Here is an 18,141-nt window from a genome sequence, read left to right as displayed (position 1 = left end):
CGGTGGAATTTCTTCTTTACACAAACGGATACTTTAAAGCTATTATAGGTAAGTCTTAATTATTTTTATTTTTTAATATTCAAATTATAAATTAAAAAATTGGTTGTAAAAGGCAACTTGACTTTATATTTTGCAATAGACAGATTCTTTTATTATGATAACCTTGTTACCAAAAATAGAGTCAATTTACTGTGTTCTTGTTCTATGTATATTTGAGCTTTCTTGTTGTTTAACACTCATTGAAACAAATTAACATCAACCTTCGAAGCAATTATCATCACCATTTTATAGTATGATGCTTTTATGTTTCATATTATGTTATACTTTATATTTTTTGAGAATTAATTTTACTAAACTTTAAATTCAAAGGGGATTAAAACTACTCGATATTTTAAAAGTTAAATACTCAATAATTATACGAAAAGTATTTATAAGTTGCAATCTGTCTCATGTTAATATGATAAAAAATAATTTTAAATATTGATCAAAATTTACATAATTTGAATCTTAAAATACAAATCATATTACATAAATTAAATTGAGACGAAAAATAACAATTTATACATTATTCCTCTTTTTTTAAATCTTATATATTTTATACAGAATAAACACTTGTTGAATATGATCTTAATTCTGTATAGAACATATAACAGTTGGAATTTTCTTTGGAATTGAGACGTAGGGCAGATAGAAGGGGATAAATGAGAAGTCTAAATACTAAGGAGCGTAGGAAGAAAGAAAAAGTAAAAAAAATAATATGAAGTAAGAAACCTTAAAATAATAATGGTAACATGCTATAATTATCCATACAAATCAACTGCTCGTGTAAAAAAATATTTTCACCGTCTGTGGATTTAAGTTAAACTCTTTTATTTACACAAAAATGAAGAGTCTCGTTCACTACTTGTCAAAGACATTGCAGAGAAAAATGAAGAGTCACGTTCAATGGATGGCACTTTCAGATGGTGTCCCTTGACTTTCGTAGGTTTGATGCTATATAACAAAACCCTAACTCTTCAATCTTCATCATCAGGAAAAAAAAATTTCAAGAAAATAAATAGAGTTTGAAAACAATGGAAAATTTTAGCATCAACAATTATGGTAACGGGCACCCAATAGGTCATGCAATTGGCCAATCACATAACCATCATCTAGTCCGGATTCGTGAGTTTGCACCAAATCTTGTAAGAGACATGGAACTTCTAAGGGTAATTATGGATGCTCTTAGATTAGAAAATGATGAACTTTGACGGCAATTGTGATACCTGAGGCAGGATATATTTTGGCACATGGGTGAAATCGACGTCGGGGATAGTTAATGTCGTGAATTTTAATGTTTGTTTTAGTTATCTTACTTTTGTTTCGTCTATTTTTTATGTATGTTTAAATTTTTCCAGGGTCATGGCTTAAGTAATTTATGAGATTGAATACTGCTAGTAGAAAACGCTTCCAATGTTATGCTTCTGTGTTCTAATCAACATGCTTTTGATTCAAATAATTTAGTTAGCGCAAATCACAGTTAATATATCGGGACAAAAACAATTCAGTTCATCTTGAACAATGTTTTGATAAATCAAAATAACAACTGACTACCATCCATTATTCATTGAGGAGGGCTGGTAATGGAGGAGTAAGGCATTCATCAGCATCGCAGCCCATGCGACTGAGTAAACCCCTTAGCATTCTATCCAAACTCTGAATTTAGTCGGACAATATCTATAATTTTTTTTCAAATTCATCACGATCTGGTAGTCTTTCAATTCTTTGCTTTAATGATTCAACTCAAAAACGTATCTGTTCAATCTCTATTTTAAGTCTGCGAAAATAAAAATTAAACAGGAAAGGTGGTTATTTTAATATAAATAAAGATAACACACGAAGGTAGAAAACATAATTAATGTCAACTCAAAATCTTTTGAAGTAAAGACAATCAGAACTTTGGATATTAGTAACAAGTTAAACACTATCACAAGCAACGGCACCTTTATATAATAGTAACAAGTTAACCCTTTTTAGATGGTCAACAAAAATTTTAAAGTTTTGAGGTTTTCCCTCCAAGTTTAATTGCCATAGTTTCACTATACTCTCATAAACTTTGGAGAGTTTCCCGCTCCTAACCAAAGTTTCACAATTTCATATTTTAAAATTTTTAATTCATCATGCAAAAATTAAACACTTTGCCGCGACTTTCCAGCCTATAATGCATCGGTGACACTTTAACATGTAATTACATTTATTATTGGCTTTGTGAGAATTGGTTATTTAGAATGATTAATAATATAGAGTACCTTTTAATTTATTAATTATCCAAAATTTCTAAATTTTTAGAGTCCAAACCAATTTAACTGTACTAGACTAACGAAGCAAACTCGTGAAATGGTAGTCGAATTTCATAGTTGATTACTAACAATGCGCTAACACAATCAAAAAAGAGTTTAGGAGAAAATACATTTTTTCTCAATTCTAGTACATACCCGTTACAAATTTCCAAAAAAAAAACAACGCAAACACTATAACATACAATAAATTTTTAAGGGTATTCTCTTTTTCTTGGGCGAAAATCAACTTTTCTTTTAGTTGATCCCTCTCCTGTTTGGTTTCTTTTAGCAATCCTTTTAAGAGATACCTTCACCCTTCGGCTTCTAACAACAGTGAAGTAAGAAGATCCCTATTTTCATCGAATTCACGAAGCTCTTGGAGAACTTCAAACTTGGCAAATACTTTCAAATTACACATATAAGGGCTGCTCCCTGGTGCATCCTCTTTAAGTCATTTGAAAAAAGAGCAACCATCATTATACTATAACAAATTACTTACAAGAATTAGATTGAATTTTAAAACACAATAAAATAATTACAATATGGTAAATAAAACGACCAACCTGGCCAACCACATAGTTAAAGAACAATCAACCTGAATTTGAATCGGTGTCTGACTTCCTCAAGACAGCTGGATTACCATTATTACATAAAAATTGAGGCTTGCTTTTTGCATTGGACGTTTGAAAGGTTTGAGATATTGTAAATGACTACAAGCTAAATAAGAAGAAACGGAGTTGCAAACCACAAAAAAAAAAACTAAAAAGGCAAGACACCACTTAGATGCATAGATTTTTTTCGGCAATCCACTTTAAAATTTGAAACAGTCGATAGGCAAAGTTAACAGCCTAGTTGCACTGATGATCCCGTCAGTACGCAGTCAACACTCCACCCCATGTGATGACTGATCAAAAAAGTAAGTAAAGTAGATAGATTTGCTGCCTAGCTCCTTTTTTAACGCAAGATCTTTAATTTGGGGGGTGTGAGGTGAATATTGAGTGTGAAGCATGTCATATTTCGAATGGGGTTCGCACCGCACCATTGTTAGATCACAAGTCTTAAACCACCCAATGCTTCGGCCAGTCTAAAATTATGTGATCTCATAACCCATCCTTTTTTTAGAAAGTTCAATAATTATGGAATTAAAATGTTCAGTTATACCTTTCATAAATATTTTCTAGATTGACTTGTTACAGACTATAAATAATTTTAGAAAAAATCAAAAAAGTCGTGCTAAGCATATTATGTTAACAATTTAAATACATGACATATTTTGATAGTTTTTTTTAGTTTTATGGCATATTTTGATTCCGAAATCATTTTATTTCGTTTAGTTTAACATTGCAGTAGGTTTAAAGTTGGGGTCCATTAAAGTTGAAAAATTTACCACCAAAAAAGGACAATCAGTGACTGATCCGATTTGATTGCTCTCTGTAAATGCATGTCGGAACCCAATGCATGTAGAGCGATGCATGTAATAGTGTGAAGGATTTGACCCCTCTTAACCCTAGCCTTGTCTAGCCTACCTAAGTAGAGTTACCTAAGTGTATGCATGTAAGTTCATCGCCTTAGTCGACTGCACACGGCAGAAACACAGATTGGATAGTAACGATGGTCATTACATTACTAAAGAATCAATATTCTGATTTCAGTTGGGTTACCTAACCACTTTCTTTTCTTTACAAAGGGATTTTCAATAGAATTACAAATCGCGTATTGCATTACAGGATGTCAATTTACCATAGTCGACCTAAATACCCTACATGTTAAATTAAATTTGGTGGACACAGATCGTCTTCATATTTTTTGCAGTGGTGTGAAATATTTTAATATAGTTATGTAATATAATATTGACCAATTGAGAATCGACGTGATTCATTAGTACGCACATTCATTATTCGACTATCCATTGTTGCTATTAAATTTAATAAAGTTATTTCATATACTGTTGACGAATTGAGAATCAACGCAATTCATTTTTATGTGCATTCAAAATTCGACAATCCGTTGCCACGTGTTAATTTAGTGAAGTTTATGTACATAATGTTGACCAATTGAGAATCGACGCAATTCATCAGTACGCAATAAGTTATTCGACCATCCGTTGTTGCTATTCAATTTTAAAAAGCTACTTCACATAATGTTGACCAATTGAGAGTCGACGCGATTCATTAGTACGCAATAAGTTATTCGACCATCCGTTGTTTCTATTCAATTTAAAAGAGTTATTTCATATAATGTTGACCAATTGAGAGTCGATGCAATTCATTACTACCCACATTCATTATTCGACCATCCATTGTTGCTATTCAATTTTAAAAAGTTATTTCATATAATGTTGACCAATTGATAATCGAAGCAATTCATTTTTACATATCTTCTAAATTCCACAATCTGTTGTCACGACTTAATTTATTGAAGTTTATGCACATAATGTTGACCAATTGAGAATTGACTCAATTCATTAGTACGTAATAAGTTATTCAACCATCCGTTATTGCTATTCAATTTAATAAAGTTATTTCACATATTGTTGACCAATTGAGAGCCGACGCGATTCATTAGTATGCAATAAGTTATTCAACCATCCGTTGTTGCTATTCAATTTAAAAAAGTTATTTCACATAATGTTGACCAATTGAGAGTCGACGCGATTCATTACTACGAACATTCATTATTCGACCATCCATTGTTTCTATTCTATTTAATAAAGTTATTTCATGCACTGTTAACCAATTGAGAATCGACGAGATTCATTACTACGCACATACATTATTCGAACATACATTGTTGCTATTCAATTTAATAAAGTTATTTCATATACTGTTGACCAATTGAGAATCGACGACATTCATTTTTACGTACATTCAAAATTTGACAATCCCTTATCACGAGTTACTTTAGTGAAGTTTATGCACATAATGTTGACCAATTGATAATCGACGCGATTTATTATTATGTGCATTCATTCGATGATTCACTATCACGAGTTAATTTAGAATGTTGTGCAATTAATAATCAACGAGAATCGTTATTACGTGCATTCATTCGATGATCCATTGTCACGAGTTAATTCAGTGAAGTCTATGCACATAATGTTGTGCAATTGATAATCGATACAAATTGTTATTACGTGTATTCATTCGATGATTCATTGTCACGAGTTAATTTAGTTAAGTCTATGTACATAATGTTGTACAATTGATAATCGACGCAAATTGTTATTACGTGCATTCATTCGACGATGTATTGTCACGAGTTAACTTAGTGAAGTCTATGCACATAATGTTGTGTAATTGATAATCGACGCAAATCGTTATTACGTACATTCATTTGACGATCCTTTATGCACGAGTTAATTTAGTGAAGTTTATGCACATAATTTTGACAAATTGATAATCGACGCGATTCGTTATTCCGTGCATTCATTCGACGGTCCTTTGTACACGAGTTAATATAGTGAATTTTATGCACATAATTTTGACAAATTGATTATCCATGCGATTCATTATTCCGTGTATTCATTCGATGATCCCTTGTCACAAGTTACTTTGGTGAAGTTTATGCACATAATGTTGAGCAATTGATAATCGATACTTTCAAATACAATTTCCTAGGTCACCTCTTAAGATTACAAAGCCTAATTTCATTTTTCAAATACAATTCAATTTCCTAGGTCACCTCTAAGAATACAAATCGTCAGAGTAAAAACCATTCCCTTTCCCTTGCCTTTATTAATCTACAATCTCCTACAATACACAACAATCAACCAAATCCCTATTCTTCTCCACCGACCCCAAAGAAAATGACAACATTCATTCAAGTACCCGGCTACCCTACTGATTACACTCCTGAATTTAGTATTACATTGACCAGATCATACATGAATCTTGACGGAGTGGTAATGTTTCCTCATTTTTTCTTCCTTCAATGGGGATTCTACGTATCTTTGTTAGTTTAATTTAATTTAATTATTAATTATTTTGATTTAATTCGTCCATCTTTTACCCCCTTTTTTAATGGATACCACAAGAGGTTAGTCAGTACTTCCCCAGCGACCCGACGCCGTTAACCATTCTTCATTGTGGTACTAAAAAGGCATATAAGGATAAAGTCACCTGCTGCGGGTATTAGAACAGGTGGAGAATATATGACGAGTGGAGAAATTTTGTTTGCGATACGGGTTTTCAGATGGAAGACGGATTGAACTTCAGGATCTCCTACAGTGTTCACAACCATGTCTTCATAACTGTTCATCACATAATCGATGTGTAAAGTACATCACATAACTATTCATATATGTACTCTTTAGTTTATTTTAATGAATTCATATTTGTACTCTTTAGTTTATTTTAAAATAATTTAATTTTACTGCTAAGCCAAGTGAAGAAGGCAATTAAAATAAAATGAAACAAAATAAATATCTCAACACATTCCTGGCGTTTATTATATACTCCTATCAAGAAAATAGATCAATAACTAATTAAATCGAAAATCAAATCGCAACGAAGATAAAACAATAACCAATATAACTAAGATTCATTTTTTATTCATGTTAGTTACTTATCCATTTCTTATCAATTTAAACCAAAATCAAGTCGTTACGCAGTAATAGCCAATAACCAATAAGTACGAAAAATTAAGAATTCAACAATGCTTGATATAATGTTGACAAATTGATAGTCAATGCAACTCATCATGTACATTCATTCAACAATCACGTGTCGCGGAAGAATATAGTAAATTTTCATATGATGTCGATCAATTGATAGTCGATGCAATTCACGACGTACATTCATTCAACAATCACGTATCGCGAGATAATTTAGTTCATTATGCTGATCCATGGTCAGACGTACAAGTTTTTTGATGGCTTCATTATTATGCAGCACGCGTTGTGCTAAAAGTTTTTGTAGCATATAAGGTCAATGCTGACCAACTACCAACGTCACCACTTCCAAAATGAACCCTACCAATTCCTCTCCTCTTTAAAAGACACCATATGCACGCCTCAATTGTACTACTACAACTTTTTAAAAAAATGTTGCCCTTCATCCCTGTTCACACGCAGACAGGCCCCCATCATCTCTTCTGAGTTAATCTTCATCGCTCCTACCTGGAGAAGGACACTCTGGTAGATTTATTTGTTGTTTTTTAAATTTATTGTTTCTACGTGTCTTCGTTTAATGCATTCATCGGCTTTTTTTCTCGGATTGTAGTGGTTGTCATTATGTGTCAACGACTACTTCCTCCTAAACCCGACACTGGTTACGATCTTTCATCATGAAACAGAGGTGTAGATAGCTCAGGTTGCTGCTACTGGCATTAACAGCTAACGTAAGATCAGCAAGGGATGAAGGCGATTTATTAGGGCTACGAATTTTATGGAAGGAGATGTTTTACATATGTCGCTATTACATAGTTCTGAAAACTCTGTTAAAATTATTGTTCTTAATGAGGACCCGCACCTACGATTTCTCATTGCACTCCAAGAATTTTCGTTATTGATCAGGCAATAGTAAAACCTTATTGTTTTGATTTGTTATTATATATATATGCAGTACTTCGTGTTCATCAAGTTTATTCTTCTTTATTTATCTTGATGCTTCAATTTTATGTAAGTTTTAATTCTAATTTTCGAACAATAGATGCAAAACTGATAAAAGAAAATTGTGTTTCGTAAAATAAATTGTGGCAAATGCATTGGCAAGGAAAAAAAGGTAGTAACCCCTGAACCATTAAGGGGTCGTTTGGTTTGAGGTGTTGAAGCAAATAATCGCGGGATAAAATAATAATCCCAGAATAAAATTTTCTATTGCATGTTTGATTGGCAATATTCAGGATAACTTATCCCGAGACTAATAAATAGTCCTAGGATAAGTTGGCCACTCAATTGGTGGGATAACAATCCCACCATAATTTATCCTTGGGATAAATGTATGAAAGGACAAAAATACCCTCAAACTCTATTATTTTCATTTCTCTCTCTCTCTCTCTCTCTCTCTCTCACACACACACACACACATATATATATATATTATACATATTCATAAATAATAAATTATGTTTAATTAACATATAATATATTCATAAATAAACTATATATATAATAATAATTAATGTAAACTGGTAAATTGTATAATAATTATGTTTTGAACGTATAATATATATAATGAACAGTATATTATATTATGAACATAAATATATATTATGAATAACGTATAATATATTCATAAATATATATATATATAAATTATATATTCATAAATTATGTTTAATTAACGTATAATATATTCATTAATTATGAATATAATATATTACATAATATATAATGTAATTACGTAATATATAACATATAATATTATGAATATATATACGTTAATTATGTTTAATTACATATATATTATGTTAATATATTTAATTATAATATATTATGTTAATTATGTTTAATTATATATAATTTAATTATATATAAGATAATATACGACGTAATATATTCTCACACACATAGATTATGTTTAATTAACGTATAATATATTCATAAATAAATAAATTTTAAAAAGTTTACCGTTCAAAATGGTTGTAAAATATATAAATTATGTTTATTTATATATTTTAATTTCTCTAAAATTAAAAAATTTAAGAATGAATATTTAAAGCTTAAAAAGAAATATATATATATATATATATATATATATATATATATATATATAAAGTTAAATAAGATGGAGGGTATTTTGGTAATCAATCAATTTATTCCTAGAAATTATACCATGCATATTACTTTGAATACAACAAACCAAACACTCAATAAAAAATAATCCCAGCATAACTTATCCCATCATAACTAATCCCGATATAAATTATTTTTAAACCAAACAACCCCTAAGTAATTGGGTACACCTGAAATAAAAAATAAATTATTACACGCATAAAACATCTAAAAATAAGTAGCAATACAACACAAAAAAAAAATAGAATAGTTTTTATTTTGCAATGCAATAGTTAAATTAATAGGCCATAGTATTTTGGTACACAAAATGAACTTTCAATTTTCGCTTATATTATGACAATTTGCAATATTAAGTAACAACAGTTCGCAATTCAAGACGTACATTCATTACCACAATCACTCGTCAAGAGTTAATTTAGTGACAACATTTGATAAAAGTATGATAAATTGAGAATTATCATACTTCATTTTGTGCATTCATTCGACAATTGCGTGGCACGAGTGAATTCGACAACGCTTTACATAACGTTGTTAAATTGATAGTCAACGCAACTCATCACGTACATTAATTCAACAATCACGTTTCGTGACAATTTTCATATAATGTTGTCAAATTGATAGTCGACGCAATTCATGACGTACATTCATTCCACAATTCCTCGTGAAGAGATAATGTAGTGATAGCACTTCATATAAGTAAGCCAAATTGAGAATGATCGTTCTTCATGACGTACCTTCATTCAACAATAACTTGTCCTATCTTAATTGAACAATGGTTGTTATAATGTTGATAATTTTAGAGTATTCCCAATTCATGACGTACATTGATTCAGCAATCATGTGTCACAAGCGATTTTAATAAATTTTCATATAATGTTGACAAATTGAGATTCGAGAGTCGACCGAATTCATTATAATGTGCTTTCATTCAACTATCCATTAGCACGAACTAATGTAATAATAGTATTTCATAGAATGTTGATCCCTTGTCAAATGTATGCGTTGTGTTGAAAGCTTTACTAGCAAATATGGTCAATCATTTTGTTAATACTCTTTAGCTCACGAGTTTGATTCTCCCTGCCCCAATTTTTTTTAGAGTCGACGCAGTTCGTTACGTACATTCATTCCACGATCCTTTGTCAAGAGTCAATTTAATAATAGCATTTGATATAAGTACAACATATTGACAAAAGTCGTACTTCATGACGTACCTTCATTCAACAATAACATGTCATCTGTGAATTCAACGATGGTTGATATAATGTTGACAATTGGAGAGTATTCCCAAATCATGACGTGCATTCATTCAACAATCACGTATCACGAGAAATTTTAATAAATTATCGCATAATGTTGACAAATTAAAAGTCAAGAGGTGACCCAATTCATTACGTATATTCATTCAACGATTCCTTGTCACGATTTTAATCTAATAATAGTATTTGATAGAATGTTAGTACCTTGCCAAACATATGTGTAGTGTTGAAAGCTTTTGTAGCAAATATGGTCAATCATCATGTTAATGCTCCTAAGGTCGCGAGTTCGAATCTCCCTGACCCGATCTTTTTTTATTATTTTTTGTATGACAATAAATACTGCACACCTTAAATGTTGACCTCTACCAATACAAACTCTCCCCATTCTTCTCCTCTTTAAAAGACAACACAGAGCACACTTCATCCACAACCAACTACTGTATTCCTTCGTAAATATCTAAAAAGGAAATAGAAAAAATATCACTGTTCATCCCCGTTCAAACGTAGACAGGACCCGTCCATCAGTTCCAAGTTAATCTGTGTCGCTCCTACTTTGAGCAAGACTGGTAGATTTATTTAATATTTTCTTGAAAAGCTTTTCTATTTGTCCTCGTTTATTGCATTTATCACTTTTGTTTTTCTTGGATTGTAGTGGCTGCCATTATGTATCAACGACTACTTCCCCCTAAATCCGACGTCGGTTAAGATCTTTCATTGTGAAACTGAGGTGTATCTTGCTCAGGTTGGTGCTTCTAGCATCAACAACTATCGGAGGATCAACAACGGATAGCGCGAATTTATCAGGGCTATGAATTTTAGGCAAGGAGATGTGTTACATATGTTACTCATTCTCAGTTGTGAAAACTGTGTTAAACTTGTTGTTCTTAATCAAGACCCAAACCTGCAATTTTTTATTGCAAGCTCAGAACCTTTTCCGTATTTGATCAGGCATTAGTGCATTACTAATACCTTGTTGTGTCGGTTTGTTCTTTTAGATAAATTATGTAGTTCGTGTACATCATATTTATTCATCTTTATTTACTTGCTGCTTCCAAATTTTTATGTTGAAAATTTATAAGAGTAACCGAAATCATTAATCAATTTTCTGACGTGTTAATTTAGCAAATTTATTGCATATAATGCAACCAAATTGAGAATCGACGCAATTCATTACCGCGTACATTCGTTCAACAGTCACGTGCCACTAGTCAATTTACTAGTAGTGTTTGATACAACGGTGACCAATTGAAAGTTGACACAATTCGTTATAACGTACATTCGTTCAACAATCCATTGTTAGGACTTAATTTAGTAAACTTATTGGAGTCAATTACTCATATTGTCACTCAAATTAAGAAAATATCCTACTAAAGTCATTTCTTTTTGTTCCAATAATGTCATTCAAGTTTGTACATTTTTCTTACAAATTAATAATTGCTAAAATAGTCTTTATTCTTTAAAAAAATTTAACCGAAATAGTCCCTTAAGTTAATTTTTGAATTGGAATGATCCATGTTCTGTAACAATATGAAATATTTAAAACTTTTTGACTATAAAAAATAGTGCGTATAATTTTAATTTAACTTCTACTTGTAATATTAAAACAATGTAGTCCATCAAAAAATGTGATTGATACTTAGGAGTTAAACTATAAAATAATAAAATAATATTTATATTTTTTTATGATTAATGTTTATTTTTTGATAAAATAGTTCAAATTTAGTTATTTGTTTCTTCTAACAATAATTGTCAGAAAATTCATAATTCATATAAAAGACGATGAATTCCTTCAACCTCCCAGCTCTCTAGCTAGTAGAAAAACAATCATATATAAATATTTTAAAGAATTTCTATAATAAATTAAAATATTGATGAAGAACATCATAATAATATCATAAATCAATCAACATCTAATAAAAGTAGAAAAAAACATATTACCATTGTGTATTTTGAAAATGTTGAAATTTTAAGACATTATTTTTGTCAATCTTGTCACATTATTTGGGATAAAACTACATTACCTCTTCAACTTGACTTTATAAACTAAATATATCTCTCAATTTTTTTAATATTTATTTTTGCTTTTTAATATTATGATATGCCTTTTTAAATTCATTACGCCCTCCATCTCATTTTAGTTGATCGTCGTACTAAAAATAAATGACCCATATCAGTTGATCACTTACAACATCAAAATAGAATTAATTAGTTTTTCCATAATACCCCTACAATTCATAGTATACATTAAAATATGAACAATTTCAATTTAAATATTTATTTCTATGCCCATATCATTAATATTGCCAAAGGGTGAAATAGTAAAAATTTTATGCAATTTATAATTTCCTAATCATCGTTTAAAATGGAATGTGCCCAACTAAAAAGGGATAGAGGGAGTATGTAACGAAGTAAAAATTTGAAATATAGTTGGAGGGCTATTAATATTTTAAATAAAAGAATAAAGACTATTTAAATTCATGGTTTAACTTAAGGAACTATTTTGCTCAATTTTCTTACAAAGAATAAGGACTATTTTAGCAATTGGAGTTAATTCCTCAAAATGTCATTGAACTTGTGTAAACATCCCACTAAAGTAACTTTTGTTTCTTTTAGGACAATATTTTCACCGAACTATGCACTTCTTTTCATTATAAGGTAAAACTAAGAAATTGTTAAGGATATGTTTGGAGAACCACAAGGAAAGTAAAATTAGATGTAATTACATAGTCCAATTCTCAATTAGGAATAGAGAATTAGGTGCAATTACGTGATGTAATTATAAAGTTATATTTTATATCTTTTTAATATAATATTTAGTATCTTTTTATTTTAAATTTCTTTTTTATTTCTATTATTTTAATTTCTTTTTTATTTTTACTTTTTTTTTCAATTTGCATTATTTATCTTTCAGCTCTTTTCGTCTCATTTTCCAACTTTACTTCTTATGATTCAATATAATTTCTCATATATTTTTTATCTTTTATTTAGCGCATTATTGAATTTTTATAATTTTTATTCTAGTGTTTGAATTAAAGTAGTATTTTATTATTGAATGAGATTATAGACTTATGTGTTTTTCATTCTTCTGAATTATATTTACCCGTCGAAATTTTATACAAGAGTATTATGTTTTTATCTTGGATTTTGAATTTATGTTTCGGTTTATTTGTTTTAGTATTATAGACATGCTATTTCATATTGCATGTCACTGCAAATTGTCTAATAACATATAATTTCAATTTTTCAATGGCTTTCCAAACATGTCCTTAACTATTTTTTACTTTCACCTTATTTTGGAAAGATGTACATAGTTTAATGACAATATTTTCCTAAAAAGAATTAACAAAAGTTACTTTTGTAGGATGTTTGCACAAGTTCAATGGCAATTTGGAAAATTAACTCGACAATTTGAAATGACATGCAATATAAAATAACAAGTCTATAGTATTAAAACAAATAAATTGAAACATAAAACAAAACACAAATTGAAAATTCAAGAAAAAAACACAATACTCTTATATAAAATTCCACCGAGTAAATAATTCAAAAGAAAGGAAAAACACATAAGTAATCTCATTCAATAATGAAATACTACTTTAATTCAAACACTAGAATAAAAATGCAATAATGTGCTGAATGAAGAAAAAATACGAGTAATTATATTGAATCATAAAAAGTAACGGTTTTGAAAATGAGACGAAAAGAGATGAAAGATAAATAATGTAAAATGAAAATAAAAAATAAAAAAAAATTAAAATAATAGAAATAAAAAATAAATTTAAAAGAAAAATAAATTAAAATTAAAAATAAATCAATGTAACTTTGTAATTACATCACGTGATTGCACTTAATTCTCTATTCCTAATTGAGAATTGGACTATGTAATTACATCTAATTCCACTTTCCTTATGGTTCTCCAAACATATCTTTAACAATTTCTTAGTTTACCTTATAATGGAAAGAAGTGCATAGTTCGGTGACAATATTGTCCAAAAAGAAACAAAAGTTACTTTAGTGGGATGTTTACACAAATTCAATGACATTTTGAGGACAATATGAGGAATTGACTGAAACTTATTGCATATAACTTTAGTAGGATATTTTTCAAAGTTAAGTGACAATATGAGGAATTGACTCAAACTTCTTGCATATAATGTTGATACATTGAGAATCGACTAAATTTATTTCTGCGTACATTCATTTAACAAACACATGCCACGAGTCAATTGGTTAATAGTACTTGATACAATGGTGACCAATTTATAGTTGACGCAATTGGTTATAATGCACATTCCTTCAACAATCTATTGTCGCGAGTTAATTTCGTAAAGTTATTGCATATAATGCAGACAAATTGAGAATCGGCGTATTTCATTGCGGTCACACAAGTTCTACGTAATACATTAAAACCAAATTGGGCAATATGTAGAAACAACAGTTCACAATATGGCGGATAATATTAGCGGTCTATGCATACTTATGATTAAAATTAATTTCTTAATTGTGACAATAAAAAGTTGTATCTACTTAAAAATGTCATTTTTTAATTGATTAATTAATGTTTTCAATGCAGTTCCACAATGTTTTCAATTCCCATGAAAACTTTATGTGTAGTTATTTGGAGAAAAGCTAAAAATATCCCTTTATATTAAGGGTATTATAATCGACACTCTCTTTCACCATACACCGCTGATTCTCAATCAAAACTCTATTCTTCTCCCCCCCCCCCCCCCCCCCCCCCCCCCGCCCCCTCCACCACCACCAAAAATGAGGTTCACACAAGTAGGTCTCAACCCTACTTCTCCCTTGCTAGAATTCAAAATTACGCTGAACATAACAGAGATGAAACATGATGAAGTGGTAATTTTTAATTTTTTTTCTTCATTAAGGATTCTATGTTTCATTAGTACATTCATTTAACTTTTCCCCCTTTTCAGTGGATACCAATAGAGGCAAGCAACTACTTTCCCATCGGCCCAGTGCCAGTAACCATTACTCATTGTGGTAATGAAAAGTCATATAGTGCTAAAGTATACTGCGAGTATCGAAACAAGAGAAAGATATATGACGGGTGGAGAGATTTCATCCGTGACGGGGGTATTCGAGAAGGAGATGTTTTAGTCGTTCTGATCACCTACAGTAATTTCAGATCTGTCTTCTTAGATGCTAAACATGTAATCCCTGTGTGAAGTATTTTTCAGGTTATGGAATGATTTGAATGTCTTTTATAATTCCCCTTTTATTTATGAATGAAAGTGATATCTCTACTCCTACTTCCCCTTAATACTCTTAACTTTTATTTTTCTTTAGTTGCCCTATTGAATGTCAGAAAACAATAAAGAAGTAATCTAGATTTACCAACCAAATCTTTTTTCTAGATTTTGAAGGAGAGAGGTAAGAAACTCTGTTGGCAGCTTTGGTAGAATTTCGGATGGGACTTGACAAAGGAAAGCAGTAGAGACTTTATCAATGACAGCAAAAAAATTAAGTTTGAATCTTTTGGATACGTTTCAACTTACATTCTATGTTTCCAAATACAATTTAATTAAAAATTATAAATGTTTATTTACATCTATGAATATGGGAATAGGTTTCAATTGGCTGAGGAAAATTGAAATGGAAATACGTATTTTAAAATGACTAAGGAAAATTGGCAAACACTTTCCAATGATTATGGGAATTATAATTATAATTAAGCTCCTTCTCAATAATCAATGTATTCAAATTGATATAAAGGAATATATTACATAAACGGGTCGAAATATCAAAAAAATAACTGATTTATAGTGTGAATAAAACTTTTTATTATTGACCACATTATGGCCAAAAGAATTTTTTCATGACATAAATCTAAATGTTTTAGGTCACAATATTATGAAGGGTTATTTAAGATTGCAAGTATTCATAAATAAACGAGAAATTTACGGCAACACAAGTTATACGTAATACATACATTAAAATCACATTGACCAATATTTAGCTACAACATTTTGTAATGTGGCGGATAATATTCGCGGTATAAGCCTATTTGGGATTGAAACAAATTTCATAATTGTGACAATAATAAATTGAATCTACCTAAAAGAATCTTCGCGGTTCCTATGTCTGTGAATAAACCAAAATGATTTTAATTACAATGAAACGTTGAATCAACAATTATGGACACAAACCATACATTGAGTTAATATTATGACTATACGTCAATCAAACTATCTCGCTATTGTAGATTCAATTAAAATTGATTTGATGAACATTGTCACTCCCTTTGCATGAATGAAGTCTGTTCACTATTGCCCTGTCATGTTCATAGTGAAAGTATGGACAAGTTACATTACATCTACAGTTATCGATTATAAATCATTCAGTTGAATTCAGTATTCTCGACACAATTTAGATAATCAATTGAATATTACTTCATGCCATTTTTTGTTACAGACATGGAATCAACTTGTAAAATATTTAAATTATTAAAACGAGCCCCTTAATTAGTGTGTTAATATAAAATAAATTGGATTTCTTAATGATACGTAAATAGAGCATCACATCAATAAAAATATAATGCATGCCAACTATCACTGAATGCTATTGCAGCGACTTGGTTAAACATCAACTTTAGATTTCATAGGTCCCGAGTTCGAAACCATTGCTCTCCCACAGTTTTTTTTTTAATTTACTTATTGTTTTGAAGGCGGTTCCCCAAATATTTTTCGGGAATTCAAAAACCGTTTCATAAAGATAAACTAAAACTTTTCCTTCGCCTATATTTGGAGGGAAGCTGAAAAAATCTCACCACTCATCTCCACAAAACGCCACAGAATCTCAACCAAAACACTATTCCCCTCCCCCACCGGCAAAGAAAATGAGGTTCAAACCACTACGTATCAACCCTAATCAAAGCGGGCCAGAATTCATTATTAGGTTGGACGTAAATGACATGGCATATGACGAAGTGGTAATTTCTAATTTTTTTACTCATTAAAGATTCTATGTTTCTTTATTTGTTTCATTTAACTTTTGATCTCTTTCAAATTTTAGTAAGTCGTCCGTCTTTTTCTTCCCTTTTTAGTCGATACCAGAAGATGTATGTATACACTTTCCCGTCGGTCCAGCGCGATTAATCATTCATCATTGTGGTACTAGAAAGACGTATACGGCTAAAGTATTCCGCAACGGTCTGAGAGGCCAGAGGGTATATGACGGTTGAAATTTTTTCATCCGTGCTGCGGGTATCGAATTAGACAACATTTTGGTCATCGAGATAGCCAGCAGTACCGACCGATCTGTCTTGTTAAATATTAAGCATGTAATCCCTGTGTGAAGAAGTTTTCAGGTTATGGATTGGTTTGAATGTCTTTTATTATTATTATTATTATTATTATTAATAATAATAATAATAATAATATTAAAGTCATAACTGTACTCTTTAGTTCCTATTCAGTTCCCATTACTAAGTTTTAATTTTCCTTTACTACCGTTGCATTAATAATTGTCATAACACCACTCCTTCTTTGGGTTTCATATTCTTTCTGTGATTTTTCTTGCCAATTGAATGTCTCAATGCTGAACAAGAAGTCATATGGATTTACCAACCAAATCTTTCTGCTAGATTATTGACGAGAAAGGTCAGAAAAATCCTGCAGAGAGATTTGATTGATTTTGGATGGGACAAGACAAAGACAAACAGTAGAGCAAAACCCATGTCAATGACAGCATGCATGTACACCATTATGACTGACTTTAACACTGCTCAAGGCTTTTGGTAGAACCTAGGTGATGTTACTAAATCCAAGACCTAATATGGATCAGCTTGTAGGTTGCTGAAAGGGCGAAACAA

General features: G+C 30.4%; 1 protein-coding gene across 1 annotated transcript; it reads left to right on the top strand.

Moving 5' to 3' along the window:
• Nucleotides 1-14,863: 14,863 nt before the first annotated feature.
• Nucleotides 14,864-15,587, top strand: LOC107852099. Its single transcript, XM_047398556.1, has 2 exons — nucleotides 14,864-15,167; nucleotides 15,245-15,587. The coding sequence occupies exons 1-2, from the start codon at nucleotides 15,075-15,077 to the stop codon at nucleotides 15,494-15,496; spliced, it is 345 nt and encodes a 114-aa protein (XP_047254512.1). The 5' UTR covers nucleotides 14,864-15,074; the 3' UTR covers nucleotides 15,497-15,587.
• Nucleotides 15,588-18,141: the final 2,554 nt, after the last annotated feature.

The sequence above is a fragment of the Capsicum annuum genome, chromosome 10 (genome assembly GCF_002878395.1).
Source record: "Capsicum annuum cultivar UCD-10X-F1 chromosome 10, UCD10Xv1.1, whole genome shotgun sequence".
Classification (NCBI taxonomy): domain Eukaryota; kingdom Viridiplantae; phylum Streptophyta; class Magnoliopsida; order Solanales; family Solanaceae; genus Capsicum; species Capsicum annuum.
Note: the sequence above shows the minus strand (reverse complement) of the source record. Positions and strands in the feature narration are given on the sequence as shown.

Bases quoted from the DNA above. Each gene is read 5' to 3' on its own strand.
- LOC107852099 (XM_047398556.1), top strand. From the start codon at position 15,075: ATGAGGTTCACACAAGTAGGTCTCAACCCTACTTCTCCCTTGCTAGAA. The intron at 15,168-15,244 runs GTAATTTTTAAT...CCCCCTTTTCAG, and splicing joins AGATGAAACATGATGAAGTG to TGGATACCAATAGAGGCAAG.